At 33.7% G+C, this 23,781-nt stretch overlaps 2 protein-coding genes across 2 annotated transcripts; both read left to right on the top strand.

Moving 5' to 3' along the window:
• Positions 1 to 9,588: 9,588 nt before the first annotated feature.
• Positions 9,589 to 10,814, top strand: LOC146539479 (uncharacterized). The gene is made up of 2 exons (XM_085208301.1): positions 9,589 to 9,683; positions 10,144 to 10,814. Exons 1-2 carry the CDS (start codon positions 9,623 to 9,625, stop codon positions 10,812 to 10,814), a joined length of 732 nt encoding a protein of 243 aa, XP_085064427.1. The 5' UTR covers positions 9,589 to 9,622.
• Positions 10,815 to 19,847: 9,033 nt separating this feature from the next.
• On the top strand, positions 19,848 to 22,202 carry LOC146539478 (pancreatic lipase-related protein 2-like). The gene is made up of 6 exons (XM_085184894.1): positions 19,848 to 20,005; positions 20,196 to 20,373; positions 20,701 to 20,849; positions 21,050 to 21,295; positions 21,559 to 21,895; positions 22,101 to 22,202. Exons 1-6 carry the CDS (start codon positions 19,975 to 19,977, stop codon positions 22,144 to 22,146), a joined length of 987 nt encoding a protein of 328 aa, XP_085041020.1. The 5' UTR covers positions 19,848 to 19,974; the 3' UTR covers positions 22,147 to 22,202.
• Positions 22,203 to 23,781: the final 1,579 nt, after the last annotated feature.

Below are 23,781 nucleotides of genomic sequence, written 5' to 3'. Positions count from 1 at the left end.
CTTGGATGGCATTCCTGGCCGGGCGCTAACTCTGGCCCTGAACAACTTAGGGCCCAGAGTGCGAGGACTATTCACTGCCTGTCTGGCTCAAGCCATAATTCCACAGCGGTGGAAGACAGGCAGGTTAGTCCTCATCAAGAAGGAGGGTCGCCCGGCGGATTCAGCCTCCGCCTACAGGCCCATCGTGCTCTTGAGCGAGATCGCCAAGCTCTTCGAGCGTGTTGTAGCCAGGAGGCTACAACACCATTTGGAGGGGACAGGTCCGGACCTCTCGGACCACCAGTATGGCTTCCGTAGGGGGCGATCGACGGTGGATGCCATACTGGAGGTAAAGTCCTATGCGCAGGATGCGGTGGCCCGGGGCGATGGAGTCTTGGCGGTGTCTTTAGACATCGCCAATGCCTTTAACTCCCTGCCCTGGCCCTGCATTAGGGAGGCACTTTTACACCATCGCGTGCCTCCATACCTGCGTCGCGTCATCGGGGCTTACCTGTCCGGGAGGTCTGTGACCTTTCCGGCTCCTGGAGGAGGTTGGGAGGAGTTTGTTGTGTCGGCCGGTGTTCCACAAGGATCGGTGCTGGGTCCGATCCTCTGGAACATCGGGTACGACTGGGTGCTGCGGGGCGGCACCCTGAGGGGGATAAAGGTCCTCTGTTACGCTGACGACACGCTGGTCTTGGCGCAGCAGAGGACCTATCGGGAGGCGGCGGTCCTTGCGACTGCTGCAGTGGCGGAGGTAGTCGGCCGCATAAAGCGGCTGGGCTTACAGGTCTCCCTCAACAAGTCCGAGGCAATCTACTTCCATGCTCCTCGAAAGGGCCCACCGGCAGATGCCCACATCATCGTCGGTGGCGTCAAGATTGACGTTGCCCGGAGCATGAAGTACCTCGGACTTGTTCTGGATGGTCGGTGGAGTTTTCGGGGCCACTTTACATCTTTGGCCCCGAAACTGTTGAAGACAGCGGCGGCACTGGCGCGCCTTTTGCCCAATGTGGATGGGCCGAGCGCCTCTAGCCGTCGGCTGTACACCGGAGTGGTCAGATCGATGGCGCTCTACGGTGCTCCCGTATGGGCGGACGCCCTGGATCGGCACAACATCACCCTGCTGCGACGTGCGCAGAGGGTGATGGCCATCCGGGCGATACGGGGGTACCGGACCATCTCCGGTGAAGTGGCGTGCGTGCTGGCTGGAGTCATGCCGTGGGATCTGGATGCTCGTTCTCTGGCGTCGGTCTATTGCCGGCGTCGAGGCCTTGTGTCCGGGGAACCGGCAAGCCAAGCACGCACTGAGGAGGCGCGGGAAGCCGCGGTTGAATTGTGGGAATCCCGGCTGGCGACACCATCTGCCGGCCGGTTGACGATCGAGGCGGTTCGTCCAGTGTTCCGCCAGTGGTTAGCGCGGCGTCATGGCGTCCTAACCTTCCGCATGACACAGGTGCTCACGGGGCATGGCTGCTTCGGGGGTTACCTGTGTCGGATCGCCGGAAGGGAGCCCGATGCTCGCTGCCACCACTGTGACGACTGCCTCGATGAGACGGCCCAGCACACGTTGGAGGTGTGCTCAGCCTGGGCGTCTCAACGTCGCGCCTTGCGCGACGTCATAGGGGACGACCTTTCCCTGCCGGCCGTGGTCAAGGCCATGGCCGGTAGCGAGACGTCGTGGGACGCGGTCTCATCCTTCTGCGAGGCAGTGGTGCTCGAGAAGGAGTCGGCGGAACGGGCGAGGGAGGCTTTTGCCGAAGTCGCCATCCGCCGTAGGAGACCGGGTCGCCGGAGGGCGGCACACGACCGCCGCCTTCCGCCCTAATGTGCCAGAGGGCGGTCAGCTTGGGGAAGCTGGCCGCCTACCAACCTGGCCCGAGTAGGCGCGCGCAGGTTGCTCCCGCGCGCTACTCAGAGCAGGCCGTCGAGGGTGCCCACACACCCTTGACTCCGCGACGTGCCTAGCAGGCTCCCGCCGCCGCGATTCGTGGACGATTCTAGTCCCCGCGTCTCGCGGCCAGTGGCGGTCGAGGAGGAGCACCGTGAGGTTTTAGTGGGTATTGGGATTGGCCTTCAGCCGGTCCACGAGTCCCACATAACCCGCTCGAGTCCCCACTCGGGCCGGTATCCGTAAAAGGATTTCCTCACGTTAAAAAAAAAAAAAAAAAAAAAAAGGTGCTCTTCGTGCTCAACCTCAGTGCGTGAGAATATTAGGAAGTCATCTAGATAACAGTATACATTATCCAGCCCCCTAGTAACTTCATCGATGAAACGCTGAAATGTCTGCCCCGCGTTTCGAAGTCCAAATGTCATGAATGGGAATTCAAATAAACCGAAAGGTGTCGTGATGGCAGTCTTCGGAATGTCCTCGGGGCTGACAGGTATCTGATTGTAAGCTTTTTCTAAATCTAAAGTAGAAAATATGGTACAACCTGATATGTTATATGTTAAATCATGAATATGCTTTATCGGATACCTGTCAGGCACGGTACGGGCATTCAATTTGCGGTAATTACCGCACGGACGCCATCCGTTGTCCTTTTTTTGAGCTAGATGAAGTGGAGAGGACCATGGGCTATTGGATGGTCTAGCTGTGCCATTAGCCAGCATAGCTTGAAACTCTTTGCGAGCAATGTTCAGTTTATCTGGTGCTAAGCGGCGAGGTGGAGAGCAAACTGGGGGGCCTGGTGTCGTGTGTATGTGATGAAGTGTGTTGTGCGTAATGTTTTTATGTATGCCAGCTGGTCGTGTAATTTGTGGAAACTCATTAAGAATTTTATGAAATTGCGACTCCCCTGTTACCACTTTTACTGAAGAAATATTATTACAATTAATTACAGTAGCAATAACAGAAATAGAAGTTAAATTATCAATTAATTTTTTATGACGACAATCTACAATTAAATTATAATATTTTAAAAAATCTACGCCAATAATTGGTTTGGTGACGTCCGCTACTACGAAACACCGACGGAAAATTTTTATTTATTTATTTTTATTATGTATGTGTATTCTATGTAGTTTATGAGATATATATGAGTACTATAAGTATTTATGCAGGTGTATAAATATATATATGTTTGATCGCGCCATGCCCTGTCTTTTAAATTGATTCCTCTAAGACTAGGTTGCCTAGAAGAGATCACTTTTAGTGATAACGTCGCCCTTTCACATTTATTTTTTGTACGATTTTTTTTTTGTTTTTGTTAAATATGTTTAATATGGTGTGAAATAAAGAGTTTTTATGTTATGTTTAAAGTGGGGGACGGAGTGTTTTAACACTAGATTCCCTCTGCCTACTCTGCTGTGTGCGGCATACAGTGTGAAGCTGATTTGATTTGATTATAATCAATCATTAATTGATTTAACGATATTTAATCCATTTATGTTAGCTTATATATACTTACTATAAGTATATCAGGAAAGCTAAATCTAAAAGCTATTATTAATTATTAATATCGTAGAAAGTAGGTACCTTACGTCGTTAAGTCTTGTTGGAAATATAATTTAAAATCTATTGCGCTTTGTTCGCTCTCGGTTTTCATTTCTTATTTATTTCAATTATTAGAAAAGGTATTGGTTTATAAAGGAAACGTAATTGCATATCCCAGTGCATTTACTTTACTTCAAGTATTATTGTTTTTTAGGGTTCCGTAACTCAAAAGTGACCGCAAACTTAAGTTTGGCAAATTTTATAAGTTGGACTTCCCGTAGACTTAAAACCCTGAAATTGATACAGAACCCTCGGTGGCAGAGTTCGACTCGCACTTGACCAGTTTTTTATTTCTATAATAGTGCATCGTCCTGCATTAAGCTTTAACAATATCAAAACTGGTACTAGTATATGAAATTTAAATTACATATTATCCAATTTACTCACTTTATTGATAGACAGACCTAAGAAATGACAATATTCCCAAATAAAAATATTTATCCGAGTTTGAAACGAATTTATTACTATTGCTTGAAAGTAAATAAAATTCTTTATAATTTCATATGAAATATTCGTCTCGAGCACATCAATTTAAACAGCTTCTTGCATATGAACTAGGGTATTTGAATAACGCTCTTTTCTAGAATGAAATATGAAACAAGTGAAGGGGGTGGAACATGATGGATGCAGGCCCGGAGCTCAAAACGTGGATTAGAGCCATTCATCACGATATCGGCTCCTTTAACGGGTGATTGCGCGAAGCCCAATGAAAATAGCAAAATTTTTAATATTCACGGAAGTGGGTAACGGTTGTATACAAGGATTTAAACTTAAAGTTTGTTTTCACGCTTCACGCTTGACATAGGGAACCTAAACACTGCCGTTCCACTCTTTCCGTTGAATTCTTTGATGCGTGTTAAATGGCGGAACTCAACACTACGCTTTGCCTCCTTATTTACTCGTAATTCAGTTTTTTTATAGGATATAAAATTGATTTAAACTATATTTTTAGTTAAGATTAAATTTTTTAAAGTAAGACGTTAATTTTCGCCAATAAATTCTGTATTATTATATAAAAATACTAGCGGACGCGCGCAGCTACGCCTGCTTATTTGCACCCTTAGGGGTAAATTCTAATGTACCATGAAACACATGTTCAATTAAATATTTTTAAGAGTCTAAATTTCAAATTTTATAAAAATCGGTGGCGATTTAAAGATTTTTCCGTACAAACTTTCAACCCCTTATTTGCTCCCTTGGGGGAAGAATTCTAGAAAACCGTGAACCATGTGTTCAATTAAATACTTTTGAGAGTCTGAATTTCAAGTTTTATAAAAATCGGTGCCGATTTAAAAAAAAATCTATACAAACTTTCAACCCCTTATCTGCACCCTTAGGGGGAGAATTCTAGAATACGACGAAACACGTATTCAATTAAATACTTTTAAAAATCTAAATTTTAAATTTTATAAAAATCGGTGCCGATTTAATTTTTTTTCCATACAAACTTTCAACCCCTATTTCACCCCTTTACGGTTAATTTTTTTTAAAATCCCTTCTTAGTGGATGTCCAGATTACGAAAGTAAACATCTGTCCAAATTTCACGTTTCTATCATCAGCGGTTACGGCTGTGCGTGCGTCTTACCTCAGTCAGTGAGGACAAGTCCTTTTATATATATAGATTATATATATATATATATACGACTTACTTCGACTTTTATTTTTTATTTTCGTTTCTTAAGTTCATCTCTAAAAATTAAAAAACAAATATACTATACATACCTAATATACTCGTACCATTTCGTTACAAAACGAAAATGTAATACACTCACACGATTCAATAAATAAATACATTTCACTAAAACCTTAAACTTCTTTAGAATGTTTTACATGTAGTTTTCTAGACACCTATAAATTCTTGCCTCATTTTATCGGACGTTGTAAGGTCATTTATTTGCCTTATATTGAAGAACGTGGCTCTTCGGCGCCATTTATACGGAAGAGCAGTCTCGACGTGAAATCGAAGCGATTCAATGCATTTTTAAACTATCTGCAGTTTCAATAAATACTAAATAAACATCTATTTATTAACAAAAGCAGTTTTAAACTGCTACTAAAATATATTTAACTGCCGAATTAAAAAGAGGGGTTTTGTAAGTTTGAAGTGTTTGTATGTCTGCTTATGGCACCGTAGCTCTTGTATTAATAAAAGAAACGTTAAGCTAATAAATTAATTTTTAACAAAAACAAAAACCGACTTCTAACAACGAACTAAAAAGTGAAAAATAATTATATAAAGATTTTATAATTTTGAAGTCGGTGTCAAGCTAATGCTACAACACCTTTACTACAATATCTAATTACTAAGCCTGTTTGTTTTACTTGGCACCGACTTCAAAATTATAAAATCTTTATATAATTATTTTTCACTTTTTAGTTCGTTGTTAGAAGTCGGTTTTTGTTTTTGTTAAAAATTAATTTATTTTACGATTTTTAGTGATGGGTAGATCTTAAAATGATGCTTCTTGAACGAGTGGTGATGGTGGTGGTAGTGGTTGTCAACGAGTGGTTGTGATTGTTCTATGTAAAACTTCATTTAATTAGCTATTATTTTTGTGCAAAGTTACATTTTGGTATATTGACAAGAACAAACATAAAAAGTATTCGGGTGAATTCGGAATCTCCCTTTTTTGAAGTTGGTTGAAAATGAGAACATCCTCTTTTTTGAGATTGGTTGAAAAGAAATGCAACGATCAGGAATCTCACTTCTGACATCAATTTAAAAAGTTTTTGCTTGTAACTATTACAGTATAATTAATTTTTGACCAAAAAAAACAAACTTTCTCAATTTTCTCCGGATTCCATAATCGAAACCTAACCAAACTTTCACCAAATTATCCTTGAAGTGTATCTTTTCAAATAAAAAAAGAATCATTAAAATCGGTTGGCGCGACATTGAGTTATTAAGCTATTAGTCGCGCACATGCATAATGCAAATTTAAGACTTATGTAATTTTCTCATGGATACCATTGTCAGACATGGACCAAAAAAAAACGGGACCATTCGGGAAGCTATACCTTTCAAATAAAAAAAAAAATATCAAAATCGGTCCACCCAGTTAAAAGTTATGAGGTAACAAACATAAAAAAAAAATTAAAAAAAAAATAAAAAAAAAAATAAAAAAATACAGTCGAATTGATAACCTCCTTTTCTTACAGAAGTCGGTTAAAAAGATAATAGTGTTTAAGGTGCAGCAATCAATGACAGTTAAGTGTCAATATATCTGTTTAAATGGCAATGATAAGTTGAAACTTTCTTGATGGGCAATTGAATTAGCATTAACTAAGCATTAACTTTGGTTTCATTATCACTATAAAATATATATTGGCCACGTTTAAGACACCAAGTATTGCAACTTAGCTAGCCAAAAGAAATTAAGAAAGATATTTTTGGAAAAAAAATCTTTGTAATTATATCTTTAATTTAATTGTATATAATCTATCTTCTTCTATCTATATATATAAAATCGAAAGGTCACTCACTCATCACGAAATCTCAGAAACTACAAGTGCTAGGAATCTGAAATTTTGCATAAGAGTTAGTTATAGGACGTAGGTTCTCGCTAAGATAGGAATTTGTAATATTCGACTTCTAAGGGGTTGGTTTTGGGGTTGAAAGTTTGTATGAAACTTCGTTACTACAAATGCTAGGAGTCTCAAATTTTGCATGGACGTCACTTATAGGACGTAGGTACTCATGGAGACAGAAATTAATAATAACGTAGTTCACGCAGGCGAAGCCGAGGGCGGGTCGCTAGTTTTTAAATATTTATATTAGGCATTTTCCCAAGAATAAGAAGAGACATCCATCCATAGCGTCTTACATGCGTGAAATGTGTCAAAATAGAAAAAAATAATATATTTTGGACAAATATAAACTAAAACCAAAAAATATTGTAATTTATGTACATTTCTATTTCTAAATAGATAAAATGGTTAAAAATTTATTATTAATCTAATATTAAAACGTATGAAAGTGCATTCTAGACAAAAATGATATAGAGTAGGTCTCTCTATTAAAACTTATTGAATCACACATCTTTTAAAGCTGATAAACGAAGCGAATTGAATTTATGCCGTCGGGAACTCGAGCCTGGTATGCTTTTTATTTTTGAATATTGATTTTAAAATATTATTATACTAAGATCTATGTACGTAATACGTTCATAATTTCTACTTTCCCACGACGGAACGGAGACGGTATATGCATTTGGGGAGGGGGGGTGTTTTATGGAGATGCCTCGAAATATTCCAGGCGAAAGTGGGAAGCGGAAGTGTCTGAACATTAGGTTCCCTCTGCCTACCCTGTTATATGCGGGATACAGCGTGAAGCTGAAAAAAGTTAACATCATACATCTTTTATATAATCCTATTTAAAATTCTAACCGAAAAGTACACTTTAAATTAAAGCAGGTAATCTGTTCAGAAGAACAAGGAACTAATTAGTTAAAACTTAACACTACCATCTTACACTGTGACGGTTTTAAACTATTTTCTAATTTAGTAATATAACTCTAGTAGTACTAGAATTATGCTAGAATTAAGTTTAAACATAGTATGCCCGTAGCGGCAACGAGGAGATTTTAATAATAAATTACTTTTCCAGAGAAGCTTGGGGATGTAAGGTGTATAATTTTACAAAGAATGCCTTCTATTTAATAATTCAATTCATTAGTGTCCAGGAAAATATTGTTTTTTATTACAAAAGGTGGAAGTTAAGTAAAATTAGGTGGGGAAAGTCGACATTTCGACATGTCGAAATTTCGACTTTGATGGTGAGATGAAAATTGTCTTTTTTTGTTATAATATATACATTTTTGTCGTAATTATGTTTTTTCGTCTTTATCCTGTATCCTGCATATATGAGGGTAGACAGAGGAAACCTAGTGTTAAGGCATTCTCCATTTTCCACCGAACGTTTTTAACTATGTACGTTAAAATATAACTGTTATGTTTAAATAAACTTAACTTAATAGATTTCAACCTGCATTTTCCTAATCTTTGGTAATATATCTCAAAGAAAATGTAAATCTCACTCAGTCTTTTACGAAGACATAGCTTTAAATTTCGCTTTATTACTTGTTTTATAAGAATCTCAGTTATTTTCATCGTATTATTTTCTTTCTTAAGTTAAAATGGAAAGGACAAATTTTTACCTTCCTACAAATAACCTGAAAGTCCAATTCTATCATAAAAGTCAAATCTTCGTGAGTAACGAGATAACTTAGGAAAAAGAAGTTTAGTTACTCGCTTTTCACTTGGAACTATTCTAAGCGATATTCTAGTATGTTAGAAATAAATTTATACGTAACTATTTAAAATATATATTTTTTAGTGCCATATACTTTTATAGTACTTATATCGTCTTCACGCTATATTCCTCACACAGCAGGATAGGCAAACGAAGTGCCTTAACCTAGTGTTGAGTCACTCCGTTCTCCACTTTCCGTTGTTCAGTGTCGAAACTTATCGCTTGACTTTTTGCTTGACTCTTTGGTGCCAGAGCGAAGAAATGAATAAATTAATAAATAATAATTTATTCCTACGAGTGGGGATCGAACCCACAAACGTCGCGTTACAGTCACAATCTATCGCTCCTGCGCCATGACGGCCTCTGCAGTACTTAAGATATCAGTAAAATATATAAAATTACCTTTCAATTATCTGTACTATGCAATACGTTATTTCAAAGAGGTAACTTGTTATCCCCCACGTAGTATAAACATATAAACACGATCACAATGGCTCGAAGTCAAGACTGGAGGAAGTCAAACATTCGATTGTCGAATGGTGGTTCCCATGTAAACATCTTGGCTCTGGTAAACATTTCGTATAGTACGTGCTTCATCAGTTGCATTCGGCTATATAAGGCCGTATACGTTGACACGCTACTCTCATTTAATTTGGGATTCAATTATGTGAAAGTTGATATTAATTTAACTTGAAATTTAACGTGAAAATTGTTATAAACTTAAGATTGCTAAGAGATATACTCAAAAGTTCTTCACATTTAACGGCCCTGGAGCACACGAGACGGCACGGCAGTCTGAGGAACAGAGTGCGTTTCGTAAAACTGCGCTTTAACGAAGCTTGTTAGTGTACCATTGTCAACTGCAGTGTAGACACCTCCTGAGCGAGGCGTGCAAATGGAACTAATGAATTTTCTCTCAGTTTGCACCCTAGCTGTGCTCGTGCCACAAGTTTTAGGTGAGATTCTCTATGTTGGTTCACTCAACCTTTTAATTTTTTCCAAGTGCATAATTAAAATTTTCCGACAATTTAATGAGGCCAGTCGTTTTGCGTGCGTCTGTAAATGCGACAGGTTGTAAGTTCGATGTCTACAGGAGGGAATAAAATGGAAATTATATAATAATATTTCCATTTCTGCGCTCTGGTGTCAAGGCAAAAGGTGGCATTGAACACGCAATGCCTCCAGAATTTGGCATAAAATGGGGAGCGGAGTGTATTATTACTAGGCTCCCTCTGCCTACCTCTCTACATGGGGGATATAGTGAAAAGTAGAAAAAAAAGTTTTTTTAAAATGAATATTCTTTTAAGATTATTTTACGCTGTTAATGTTATTATAGGTAGTTTTAATGGAAATATGTCATAAATATAGATTTGATCGAAGAATATGTAAAATATTTAAAATAAGCTATTTTTTCAGGAAATTCGAATGCTCAAAAATTTAATGACACTGTTTTTAATGATTCAATTATAATTAAAAATGATTCATTATCATTAAACAATGCGACTACACCTTCTACTGAAAATGAATTGATATTCAAAATAAGTAATATAGATTCGCCTTGCAACAATTGCCATGGCTGCATACAAAAGGCAATACAGTCTCATGTGATCTCTTCGCATCTTGAAACAGAGAGTTATCTAAATCCACTAGACGTAGAAGATGGTAAAAAGCGAATTAAAAGAAAGACTGCCCTGAATACAGCACAAAGTAGCTCCGATAAAAAAGCCAAAAAAATAAAATTTAAAAAGAACAAAACGGTTTCAATTATTAAATATAATAACAGTGGTAAAATATACGCATTAAAAGTGAAAGAAATACAAGCTAGTGCTATCAGAAATAATTCTATAACGACATGTCAAGTATATAGCATTCAAAAACACTTTCCTTGCGAATCGCCAGATGCTGATTTAATACTAACTGCTTCAAATAGAAAAATAAACAAGAATAGCAAAAAGAAACGTAGCAAAAGACAAAAGAATGTGTCCAATACAAAAACGACAGTAATTGCACCAGCATTTAGGAAAAGTCAAATCGACAGTTCTCAAGTTCCCGAACAAATAATGCCGTCGATAGAGGAAATGTATTGAATTATTATTTGGTATTTTACTATTTTTATACTAATTGTATTTTTTTTATAGAATGTAATACTGTGATAGCAATATTTTTTGTCTATGGGTCATAATCAGAAAAAGTGACCATTTTGTGTCTTTTCTTGTCCCGCTACTTTGAATGCGTTTTAAAAATACAATTTTAAAGATAGCTTAAATATTTTGCCATTTAAGATAAATTTACTTATTAACTTAAAGATTTTTGTAATATTTTAAATGTATTATGGCTAATAATAGTATTTTTTGTTAGTTGCAAAAATCCTTTCAAAATGCTTCCATACAATTTTTCGTGTCCCATTCACCACTTTACTTTTTAAAAATAGATTTGTTACGAATATTTATGGTTTTATTTGATTTCAGATGTGTTTATATTACTTTACATTATGCATAATATTAAATAGAACTACTTTTATTGATATATTATTTAGTAAATAGTATATATTAGTTAAGTAAATTTGTCCCAAAATATTGTCTTTTTGTTACTCAGGGCTAGTAACGTACAATTAAATTATGAACGCAATTATTTTGAATGATATTTAATATTATTTTTTATTGTGGCACCATAATTCTTAAAGTCAATGCTGTCGTAACTACAACCAGTAGTGTTCTCGCAGCAGTTGAGGGGTTCAAATGTTTTAGAGGGAATGCGTGAAATTACATCTCAGGGTTATAAACGGCTTTTATTTTGGTAAGTATTCTATAATTTCGTTTTCTTGTTTATGTTATTTGCGTCTTTTTACAAAATCTCAAAAAAGAACTTCAGTGCTTGCACATGCAACACGTGGCTTATGAGCAAATATTTAAAAAGGTTAGAATTTCTCAGATTTTATTCTCAATTTTGTTATATTTCGTTACGTAACGGAACTGAGAAAATATGAAGCCTAGTTCATAATTACGTTACCATAGGAGATTATGTATATAAAAAAAAATGCTGGCATATGAAAAAAATAATTAGTGACTTTTGATAACGTGAAGTAACCAAAAATAATGATTTTTAGGTTTTTTGTCTGTTTGCTTGTTTGTTTAATGTGTTTGTGCACGCTTATCTCAGAACGGCTTAACCGATTTAGTTAAAAACATTTTTTTATTCTTCCTGAAATTAGTTGTGATTTTGTAATTTTTTTTTTCTCTGGAGATAGTGCATTAATAAATATGTAGCTCAAGCGGGTGAGGCTTTTATTTAAAAACAAATAGGTTCTGTACTAGACAATATACATGAAATATTATTAAATACCTATTGATAACTATTTTTTATTTTCAGTAAGCGTCATGGCTCCTATGTCAAATGCTGATAGACAAAAAAGATATAGAGAACGTCTTAAACAGACCAATCCTATTAATGAAGATATGCGAAATAAACACTTACAAAGAATTCAACTTAATTCCCGTGATAACGACTCAAATTTTGATATATTTTAAAGTGGGTTTAATTTTATCATTAACTTTGTGATTTCTAACTAGAAATATAAGTTTATTACGTTACGAACTAGCGTTATTATATAGTTAATATTGTCACTTTGTTATGTTTTCTTACATTTATAATCTATTAATTCAACGATTGAATCTTTAAAATTTTAATTTGTGTCTCATTAAATAAAAAAAACCAATAGTTTTATTCATATAATATTCTTATTTTGTTGTGTATAATGCCTTATAACATCAGTTTCGTAACAAACATTATCAGTATTGTTACTTATCAGTTACGTTACGAATTCGAAAATGTCCACTTTTCTGATTATGACCCCTATGCATAAATTTATATCAATGCAGTTAAGTTAATAAATAAATACTTATATTTTTTAATTGTTTTTTTTGTCGAAAGTCAAGGGAAATCATCTAGCGTGGTAAGTAACACAAATGTATTGACAAATCTAAATTTTCTCAATTTTCCTCTCATTTGGACATCTCGCAATACGATAGCGCAAATATTTTCACAATAATGTAATGAGACCAAACTGACGTGTCATGACGTGACGTCAACGTGACGTTTTTTAAATTTTTTTAATTACTAATATTTTAGGGCTTACTACTAATAGCAATATTATTAAATTTAAATTAATAAATAAAATAATAATGTAAAATAAATAAATATTGTTAAATGCTAAGCTTGAAAATGTATATTTACATAAATATCATTCTACCCTTCAACTACAGTATATGCGCGAGCGAGCCGATAAAAGTACAAACAACTTTACGCTCAGTTATAGGGGAATTGTGCTCAAGATGGCATACTATGATAAGATGACACACTACCAATATTGATGAAACTATTAGCGCTAAGTGCGATCTTGTGACGTTTTAGAGAGTGTCTGTAGATGCAGCTAGTGCTTAAATTCAGTATGGCTGAAAGTGAATGCAGATGGGCAAGTAATTCATGTTTTCGTTATTTTCAATTGCAACAAATTTTTCTTTCGCTTTTGCTTGATGGTGAAAAGACATGTAAGATAAAGATTTTCTATTTGAACTAATTATAAATGTAAAATAGGATTATTATATGACACAACTAACGCTAAAAGCGCATCCTAACCTATAACGTTTTGTCACAACGGTTAAAATTAAATTCATATATCTATTGGGTAAGATGACATACAAAACGTGAGTATAAGATGGCATACTATCATACCCTTATAAATAGAATCGATGTATTTTTTTTGCTTTACCTACAAAATGCCTGGCAATTACAAACGAATATATATTGGTCACAAGAAGACATGGATAAGGCTGCTAGAGCAAGGGCATTCAATAGCCGCAAGTGACGAAGCTTATTTCCCTTTTGGAAAAGGAAGTGACTGATAACGGTATCCAACCTCGTAAAATTTGCAACATGTATGAATCTGGCCTTAATACTGTTTAAAAGCCCCCCAGCAATGAAGAAAAGATTTATTTGTGACCTATGCTCGACAAATAATGATGGCGTTTTTATGCCACATAGTAAGTATGTCATTTTATCCTATAGATATGTCGTCTTACACTGGTCGACTTAAGTGCGATTTTTGTTTGTTTTTATGATGTTTGAAAGATGATTGTTCTGAAACTAAAATAATTTCGTTGATTATGAAATATATAATAGTATACGCAATATGCTATTCTCAGATGACTTTATTTATTTGAAATATTTGTCTTCAAACAAAAAGTATGTCATCTTAAGCACAATTCCCCTATATATTCGTATTTACTGGCAATGTGCATGACAAGTTTCTAACTTATTTCCATGTCAATATTGTTGTAGGAAATGTAACCCAAATGGAATATATCTGATTAATTCATATATTTTCTTTTGACAACTTGAACTAGTGACTAAACTCTTACTTTATTTATTAAAATAGTGTAGTGTTGATGGTGAATAATAAAAAAGTCTACTCACGGTTAACACTGAATATATCCAACACTTTAAAGTACATATAGTTTGAACACAAATAGTAAATAACACCACAGTTAATACAAGAGTCAACCACAAACATACATATAAAAAAAACACAATTATTACAATAATATTAACAAATAACTGAGAAAACAACGGGACGTATATAAAGCGAATCGAATGGCAAGCATCGACTGTTATAAATATAAAATGCCGTCGACAAGAGGGTAGTTTAAAAACGACAACACCGTACAGGTTCGGTCGACGGCAGCGAGCGCTTTAGTAAGGAATTTACAAAAAACTTTAAAGATGAAATAATTAAATATTTTGTATTATAATAATCTCGAATTTTCTTACATATATGTACATAGAAGTTTTATATTTTTAAATTTTCTATTTGAGTTAGGCAGAAATTGAGACCTAAATTGATATTCTTGAAAAAATCTTATAGCAACAATGATCGGATATGACCGATAACGTTCGATCATTATTTAATTTTCAAGTTTAAATGAAGATTACAGTGTCCTGTATTAATGTAAGATAAATTATTAGAGCATAATTATAATTGCTAATAATTATTAAAAATCTCTTAAAAAAAGGAAATTTGAAGTAAGAAGAGATTGTCGTTCCCTGTGATGTATGTTATAGTCATTTTGTGCTCCTGTGGCGCTCTTAATACGCCACAAATAACAAACTGAATAATATTTCCTGTAATTTTAGGAGACATAAACTACAATTTTTGGTTAATAATATTTTTAACATTATCATAATTTTATTTCAATCTCATTAAAGAAAAAAAAATAACAAACGGTTTCATTATAAATTGTATTAGGCGTAGTTAACTACTCGACTATTGGGACAGTGCATTTCTCGGAATACTCAGAATATATACTATTAAAAATATATCCCATAATTTTATTTCTCTCGAATATTGATGATGTTTTGTATCTAGTTCTAAATCGTAAAAAACAATTAGAATCAAATCTAATCGCGAATTTATATTGTTTTTATTTATGACATTTTTTTATAATTTTTATCTTAATTTTTCTAGCAAATATCATGTTAAAATACATGTTTGCCGATACCGTTTATCTTATACATACAATTAGCAACCATTTACTGATAACTGATTTTGATTAATAATTTGTTTAATACCGCGATAATATTGTAAAAATATTGATTTCTTGTATTTGTTGTTCTGGAAAGCAAAATTCACGATATGAACTAATAAGCGTGTATAACACACGCTTATTAGTTCATATCGTGAATTAAAAATTGACCAAATGTTTTTAGCATTTATTTTTTTGATATGGAAAGAAACTCTATACTTGTTTTAATGGAAAATGTTTTAGATTCATTTATTTTATATAGATTTTGCTTGAAATATTAAATTTAATTTATAATATTTAAATATTGATTCTATGTATTTTCTTCCAGGCGATTGGTATATTTTTTTTTCTCACTATAGCTAGCAAAGAGAGCAGAGAATTGCGAGTGAAGCCACTAAGTAGTTATATATTTTTTTAAATAATATCGTAATATTAAATGTATACCTACATAGATATCCTACGATAAAAAACCCATTAATGGATGACAATACCTATACGATCTTTGAACTAACATACAGTGAACGTATAGATAAAAGATAGATACATTACTTTATCTAGTGTTCGGAAGACGGTTAAAATGAAAAAGGATGAAACGCTAAGAAAGTGAGGGTACAATGTAAAAGTTGTGTCAAAAGGATCACGTAGAACGTCAAGTTTTCCGTTATCAGCGTTTTGGTTGCCCACATTCTGCCGAAAAGTTTTCGGTAAAGAGTCTCTAACGAGTTCTGCCCTTCTCGACGATAGTATTCACAAGCTTCATTACTAAATCTTTAAAAGGCATCGAATTAATGGTGTGATGGCTTCGGTAATTGCATTGGAGAGCCGCCCGTTTTGTTTGGTGCAGATGAAAAGCGAAGGTAATATCTGGGTTAAGAGGTCAATAGTTTTTCTTGTGAATGAATATGAATTTGCCGTATGAATTTCAAAAGAAAATGAGTAAATAGTTAAATAAATATCAGGAGTTCTTAATTTTTAAATAAATACGAGTGGATGTTATTTTTCTATTGAATTCAGAGGGTTTAGTTAAAGATTATAAAAATATCAATATAGAAATTAGTTTTTTTATGGCAAATTTTAAATCTAAATTCCCTCGAGTTTGATCTATGTAAATTGACAACCATAGCATGTAATTAAAACCACCACAAGTGTGACAATAGATAACGTACGTAATAGATAACACGTATACATTTATAATTTCTATTATATCTAACATTCAATTCAATTAAGTGTTATTACGCAATTCTAAAACTAAAGTTGTGTATATAACGTGTATTTTCATTCAAATACCACAAATTATTCTTAGCACCATGGTCCCTCTTTTATAGATATAATTTTCATAGATATATAACTTATGAATGAAAACGGCATCTCAAGATCGATCTCAGACTTGAGAGGAGTTTATAAATATGGCAGTTAAAACCCACAAATAACAGTTTACAATATTTAATTATCTAAGGAGACTGTCGTCCCTTTTTATAGATATCGATCTTGAGATCAAACGGCAAAGAGAAAAAGGCATCTCAAGATCAATCTCAGCCTTGAGAGAGGTTTATAAATATGGCAGTAGAAACTAGAACCCACAAATAACAGTTTACAATATTCAATTATCTATGAAGGTAATTTCGTAACATTAATTTGTTCGCATAAACAAGGAGCAATTAGAGGTTAAAATTGTATGGGATGTGAATGACACCTGTGACACATTAGCGTATAATATGAAACTCAGTGTGTTCAAATTAATGATCTCGCTTTCTATGCTCCTATTTGTTGGGATGAAGGATTAATTATTATGTTTTGGAATACAGGAAATTGTTTACTTTTGATGTTATATTCATTCTAGTGTTAACTTAGTTGTTATTGTAGTATGTCTTTTGGGAATTAAAAATGGAAGATGTTATGTAGAATATACAAAATAAAATTTCGCTTATAAACATTTTATAGATACCTATTTTTTGATAAATTATCCATCCATAATGAGGTCATCATGGAGAAGAATGAGAGGGTTTGAAGTAGGCGTGATAATTGTGGGTTTAAACATCACTTGGGAAGAAAAAATATTATTATTTCCTTGCATCTGCCACTCAGCAGATATCCAGCTGAATGGCAGAACTCAAGTCGGATTAAATTCGGGAAGAAAGTACAGAACTACCTGTTTACAATTAAAAATATTAATTTGTTTGAACTATATAATACTAAACTCTAGATGAAATATATGTAAATACAATTTATGTTAAATTATTATTAAATTAAATTTTATTTTTAATAAACACAATAAGACAAATGACTTGAATTTGTTATTAAAGTATATGTATATGAAAATTTATTTATATCCTTAATGTGATGCAGATATAACGTCAATTTTCCGGATTTGTTTCAAAATAATTTTAATGAATTTCTTTAAACAATTTTCACTTTTATATCAACCAGATCCATATTATTTATTTCTCTATAAAATAAATAATGGCTTGGAAAACAGCGATATCGAACATATCGTATATTCGATCTCAATATGAAGGATTGTTAGCAACAAGGATATTTTCCGTGTCATTATTGTTGGAGCATCTGTTACAGTACTCGTTCTCTTTATTGCTTTTTATTATGTGATCGCTGTGATATTTGATGATACTACATAGATATCAGCGTAATGGGGTGTTTTATCCTTAAGATGTGTCATTTAATTTGACGACTATTATTTGGGATTTTTGTATTATGTACGCTGATATGTAGAATATTTAGATAAAAATTCAGCTTTTATTACCAAAATTCGGAATGCCTCCAAAATTCGGAAAGTGAGTAACAAAAGTGTCTTAATGGGAACGGCCTACTTTAATACTAGTTTTCACGAGTTCTTTTTTCCTAACCCCCTACGTACGAGATGCAGCGTGAAGCTATAAAAAATAATGTTAAATCTAATAATTAAAAAAAAATATTTAAGTGAAATATGCAAAACTGGTAAAATTCTCTAGTAGGTACAATAAGAATAAAAAAATATATTTCTCTATTTGACCTCTATAATTGGAAAGCTTTTATTAAATATTTTAATCAAATTATAGATACTTGTAAATTGTAACTCAAGATGTTACAGAGCATGAACTTTATATTAAGAAACTTTTATACCTACTATAGGGATTCCTGCTGAAATAATACAATTAATTTTACACCTAGTTTGTTTTTAAACTTGGCTTGGTCTCAAGGTTTCAATTATAATAATAATGATTCTGATGAAAAATAACCTGACAATCTTCATTTAATAATTTGGTTGTCGGTTTGGGCTGTTAATTTTTGATAAAGTTGCGATATTAAGAAGTTAAATTTTATACTAACCTAATTAAAGTAGTTAAGCTATTCCTAGTCTTAAGACGCCTTTAAAATATTTAAGTAATATATATTTTTTTCAAGTTATACAAAAATATTTTTATGGAAATTTTAGATGTACAACTGAAAAAGTTACAAGTGAAAAATGTCATTCTACAGTGAGGCTAATTTTCATAAATTATTTAAAATATATTTGATATGTATCATATATATAATTTATTTTTAAAAGTATACATATATGGCCAGTTGTATGAACGTATTTATATTCAAATCGTGTTGATTTGTTTTCTAGTCTGTTTCCTACTGCAGGCTTTTAAAGAAAATTTAAATGATATAAATAATTCAACTACCCGCACTAAGATGCTTGTACGAAATTCCAAAAGTCCAAAAATCGTTTTATCGATAGCGTATCCGTAGTGTGAGTGGGCGAACGAGTTCTTCCGAAGATTGAACGCGACCGGCCAACAGTTTAGATTAGAAAAGTTCGCAGCGGGCCCGGGACAAATTGCTTCACTAATACAACAGATTTCGGACTTCTCCTCAACAGAAATCCGACAAAAACTCCCCAACACATCCCCAGTTTAGCGGGTTAAGACGGCCGTCTATGTAATTTGAGGGAATAACTTTTATGCTCGCGCCGTTATAGTTTTTATATTACAGACCTCGGTGATGTAGATCCGCTTTTAATCAAACTTAATGTTCTATTTTCAGAGGCCTACTAACGACGTTTCTTAAATCCCTTCAGATATATTTCATAGGGGCAATTTTCGTTTCTTTGTGATATATAATGATGATTTTATATAAAATATAGTATTATAATACCGTCTAGGTACGGCTAGTTGTGGGTTCCATTCCCAGTCGGGGGAATGATTAATATTTTCATTTCTTCATTCTGGTTCAAAGGCAAAAACGCGAGACGCAATGCCTTGAAAAATCGGTGGAAAGTGGAAAACAGAGCATCTTACATGAACTTTATTTCAAATATATATAATTTTTAAATGAACTTGTGACACGAACCCTTTAATGTTTTGTAGTATTCAAATTTTAATTATAATCATTTAAATCAATTTTAAAGTTGAAGCTAATTTAATGAATTATTTTTTTTATTCTGTTTTGTTTTTAGAGTAAAAAAGGATGTTAAAATAAAAATACACTTTATAATATTGCCCTTATTATTGATTGGCTTTGAAAAGTAGTATGTAAATATATATATACATATATCTAAGAAAGATAACAGTGATAGCAATGTTAATCCATTAGAAATAAATCAAAATTATCAGCTGTTACGTTTTACAAGATATAAAGGATGTTTCTAGTTATTTGCATTTAGAGGGTCCCCAACGAAGTTGAAACTATGAAGTCTCTCCTGTGTTTCCTTGCCGTCGGTAGGTGGCTTATTATAGATTAAATTACAAGCTTAAAATCACTATTTATTTGATTGGAAATACCATATAATATATAATATTTAGTTAAAATCAACTTGAATTTGCATTATTTAAGTATTATTTCTACTACTTTAAATCCCACATGTTGGCAATAACAAGATATGGACTTAGTATCTTTCAATTGTTTCAGTGCTTACGGTTATAGCAATTCCCGTGAAACATGTGAATAAGGAATATTCAAGATACTTAGAGTATCCTGGTGAAAATGGCGTCATGCACAAGATCGACTTGGAACAGGAGTTGGATATGGATGCCTTAAACGAGGTTGCAAGAGACCCTGCGAATAATCAATATTTTTTGTTCACCAGGTATGTGTATATGTTAAAATCGTTACTAAGTATATGATGGTTCTGTATTCAATTCCCGTTCGGGGCGTGTTTTATATTATTTTTCTTGTCTGGTAAGATGTTGAATTCGGGCTATTAAAATACCAAAATTTGTATTCAGGCATTGCGTGATGAGTGGCACAACTCAGAGCCATTTTTTGCCTTCTTATCAGAGCGAGGAAAATGAAACTATTAAATTGTTCATTTCCTGGAGTGGAAATCGAACAACCTGTCGAGATTACAGTCGCAAGGTTGTACACCTGTGGCACAAACTTGACTCAGGTCATGAGATAATTTTTTTCTCTTCAGGCGAAACCCAAATTTGTCTCATGCTATCATAATGAATAATGCAAATAGTGTAACTTCATCAAACTTTAACGCGAGGGTTCCTACTGTTGTGATCGTTCACGGATGGCTCAGCAACCAGAATACTGACATAAATCCAATCATCAGAGACGGTAAGTTGTTAAATAAGTTAAATAAGATTATAGTAAAGTTGATTTCACAATATTGTATTATCTTAAATACTTATATTTCAAGAGCTAAAATACGGATAATTGAAAATAAGATATGTACATATACATATGTATAAGATAGTCCTTACCAATATTTTATATGAATCGTATATATTAATTAAAATTATAACGAAAAATTACAGTTTACCTTCGTAAAAGTGACGTGAACGTCATTGTGGTGGACTGGAGAAGACTTGCCCTTAGGCCTTACAACACTGCGGTGCGTGGAGTTCCAGATGTAGGACGTGGAGTTGGACAATTTCTGGCTTTTATTAACAGGGTCACCGGAGCGCCCTACAATACCATGCATTTGATTGGATTTAGTTTAGGTGCACACGTTGTTGGAAATGCTGGTAGAGAACTTGGTGGAAGAGTGGCTCGTATCACAGGTGAATTTTGTCATTTTTTACATAAAATAATTATATTAGTGCTTTATTTACAATTATAACGAAAACTAAACAGTAACTATTGAAAACAAAATCAGGGCTACTAGATATTTATTTAAAAAATCATTATTTTAAATGGCAAATTATAAAGGTGTCACTTTCCATGTTCCAGGTGTTTCACTTTAATGCACTAACTACTGCACAGATTTAGATGATACTTTACAGTAATATAGCCGTCATATGACAGGTTTTTTTTGTTTTTACAGGCTTAGACCCTGCTGGACCTCTATGGAGTTCAAATTCAAACCGCCTTAATCCTAATGACGCTGTATATGTCGAAGCTATTCATACCAACGGTGGTACTGTCGGGTTGGGAATAGGATCTGCTGTTGCTAACGCGGACTTTTTCCCGAATGGTGGTAAATCACAACCTGGATGTTTGACCCCCATTTGTGATCATAACAGAGCTTGGGAACTTTTTGCATCGTCCATTACCTACAACCATCTAATTGGCAGACGATGCGAGAATATGCGAGAAGTTGATAGAAATAATTGCAATGGAGCGAACTTACCCTTGGGAAATGACAATTTGAATAAGAGAGGGTAATTTAATAATAATATATTTTTTTCTTTGCATATTAAAATTACTTCTAATACCATAAAAAATATAGATTTTTTTTTAATTATTTTTTTATATTAGGTATTCAAATTAAAAGTAGATGTGTTTAATCAAGTTTATCATTAAACATTTAATTACATTTTGCATCATTTATATGTAGTGTTATAACTTAACTTTTTTAAATTACAGAAATGGATTATTCCGAGTGAATACAGAAAGAAGATACCCATTCTAGTAACAAAAGATCTTAAAATTAATATTAATTTGTAAATAAAATGTTATTTCTTATAATGTCGTATTTTTAACCCTTCAAATAATGTGATCAATTTTATTTCTTGTTTACATAATGGGAAAATTTGTAAATTATTCAAAAAACGATATATGATACTTAAATAATTATTTAATAAAGAAATTGTGATATTGCCAATCGCACATAGATTTTAAGTTTGTTCTAACAGTAGAGCTAAAAAAGATGGATCAATAAATAAATAAATGTAGTCATCTTACCAATGCAGAGCAAAAGATCTTGGAATAAACTGTTAATATACGAGATAAAGTTAACAAGTGCGATCTGCAAGTAAAACCCGCAAACTAACCACGTGATCCAAGGACAACAAAACAATTACACCTAAATTCAATTTTGCTATATGACTTCATATTTCTATGATACTCAATTCTTAATTTTCATCCGACCACGCTGGTGAATTTGTATGTAAATAAAAACACAAATAAAAATATAGTCTATATTTGTCTCTCGCATTTATAACACTTCAATTATGCTTTATTATTAAAAAAAGAAACATATTATGTGCGATAAGATTTACTTCAAGACATAAAAATACCTGATACATTCTACCTGATATTTTTAAAGATTATAAAAACATCCTTTCAAGAAGAGCTTAGAATCATATGTTGTAAATAGTTAAGTAAATAAATAAATAAGCTTCACGCTGCAGCAGGGTAGGCAAAGGGAACCTAGTGTTAAGACGAAGAAATATAAACGTAAAAAATATTTCACTTCTTCGAGTGCGGATCGAACCCATAACCGTCGCGTTATAGTCACACCCTTGTGCTGCTGCGCCACAACGACCTCATTTATCTACTTTATATTAAGAAATTTTAAACTTACTATGTATAAAGATTCCTGCTGAAAAAATACAATTATCTTACACCTAGTTTGCTCTAAGACTCGTTATAATATTAAATAACAATCTTTCAATAATTTGGTATAGACATTTTTTGATAAACTTGTGATATTAAAATTTTCTAGAACTAATTTTGTTTAAAATTAAGTAGTTGAATTTAAGCAACGAAGCTACTCCTAGACGACTTAACAATAACATTAAGTAAAATATATTATTTACAAGTTTTGCAAAAAAGATACATTCTTTATGGAAAGTTAAAATTATTCTCAGTTTAATGTAAATGCATCACTGAAAAAGTTATAGGTTGTGATTACTCGGAATGTAAGAAATGTCATTAGCGATTTTCTACAATAAGGCTCATTTTCATAAATCATTTAACATATTTTTGACATAAAATTTAATTTAAAAATAAAAAATATCATACACATTTTCATTTTTAAGTTAAATTTTAGTAAATTTAAATGAAATCCAGTCGTGGCGCACAAGTGGGAACAAGCGGGAACAAGTTGTTACGGGAACGGAGGTGCTAGGAGTGAAGGGTGTTCGACCTCAAGAAATTAAATCATTCTTTGAGGTATAAAGGAGTGATGGGTTGGTTATAGGACTGTGTATATGAGGGTAAGAGAATTAGAAATACATATTGTATTTGTATAAAATTGATTTAAATAAAATATTCCTGCTGAGTTTCTTGCGCCGGCTCTTCTCAGGTCTGAGCCATACACTTT

This window comes from Heliconius melpomene, chromosome 4 (genome assembly GCF_056956725.1).
Source record: "Heliconius melpomene rosina isolate 202511_hmr_F chromosome 4, ASM5695672v1, whole genome shotgun sequence".
NCBI classification, from domain to species: domain Eukaryota; kingdom Metazoa; phylum Arthropoda; class Insecta; order Lepidoptera; family Nymphalidae; genus Heliconius; species Heliconius melpomene.
The sequence above is the reverse complement of the archived record's forward strand: the minus strand, read 5'-3'. Positions and strand labels throughout refer to the sequence as shown.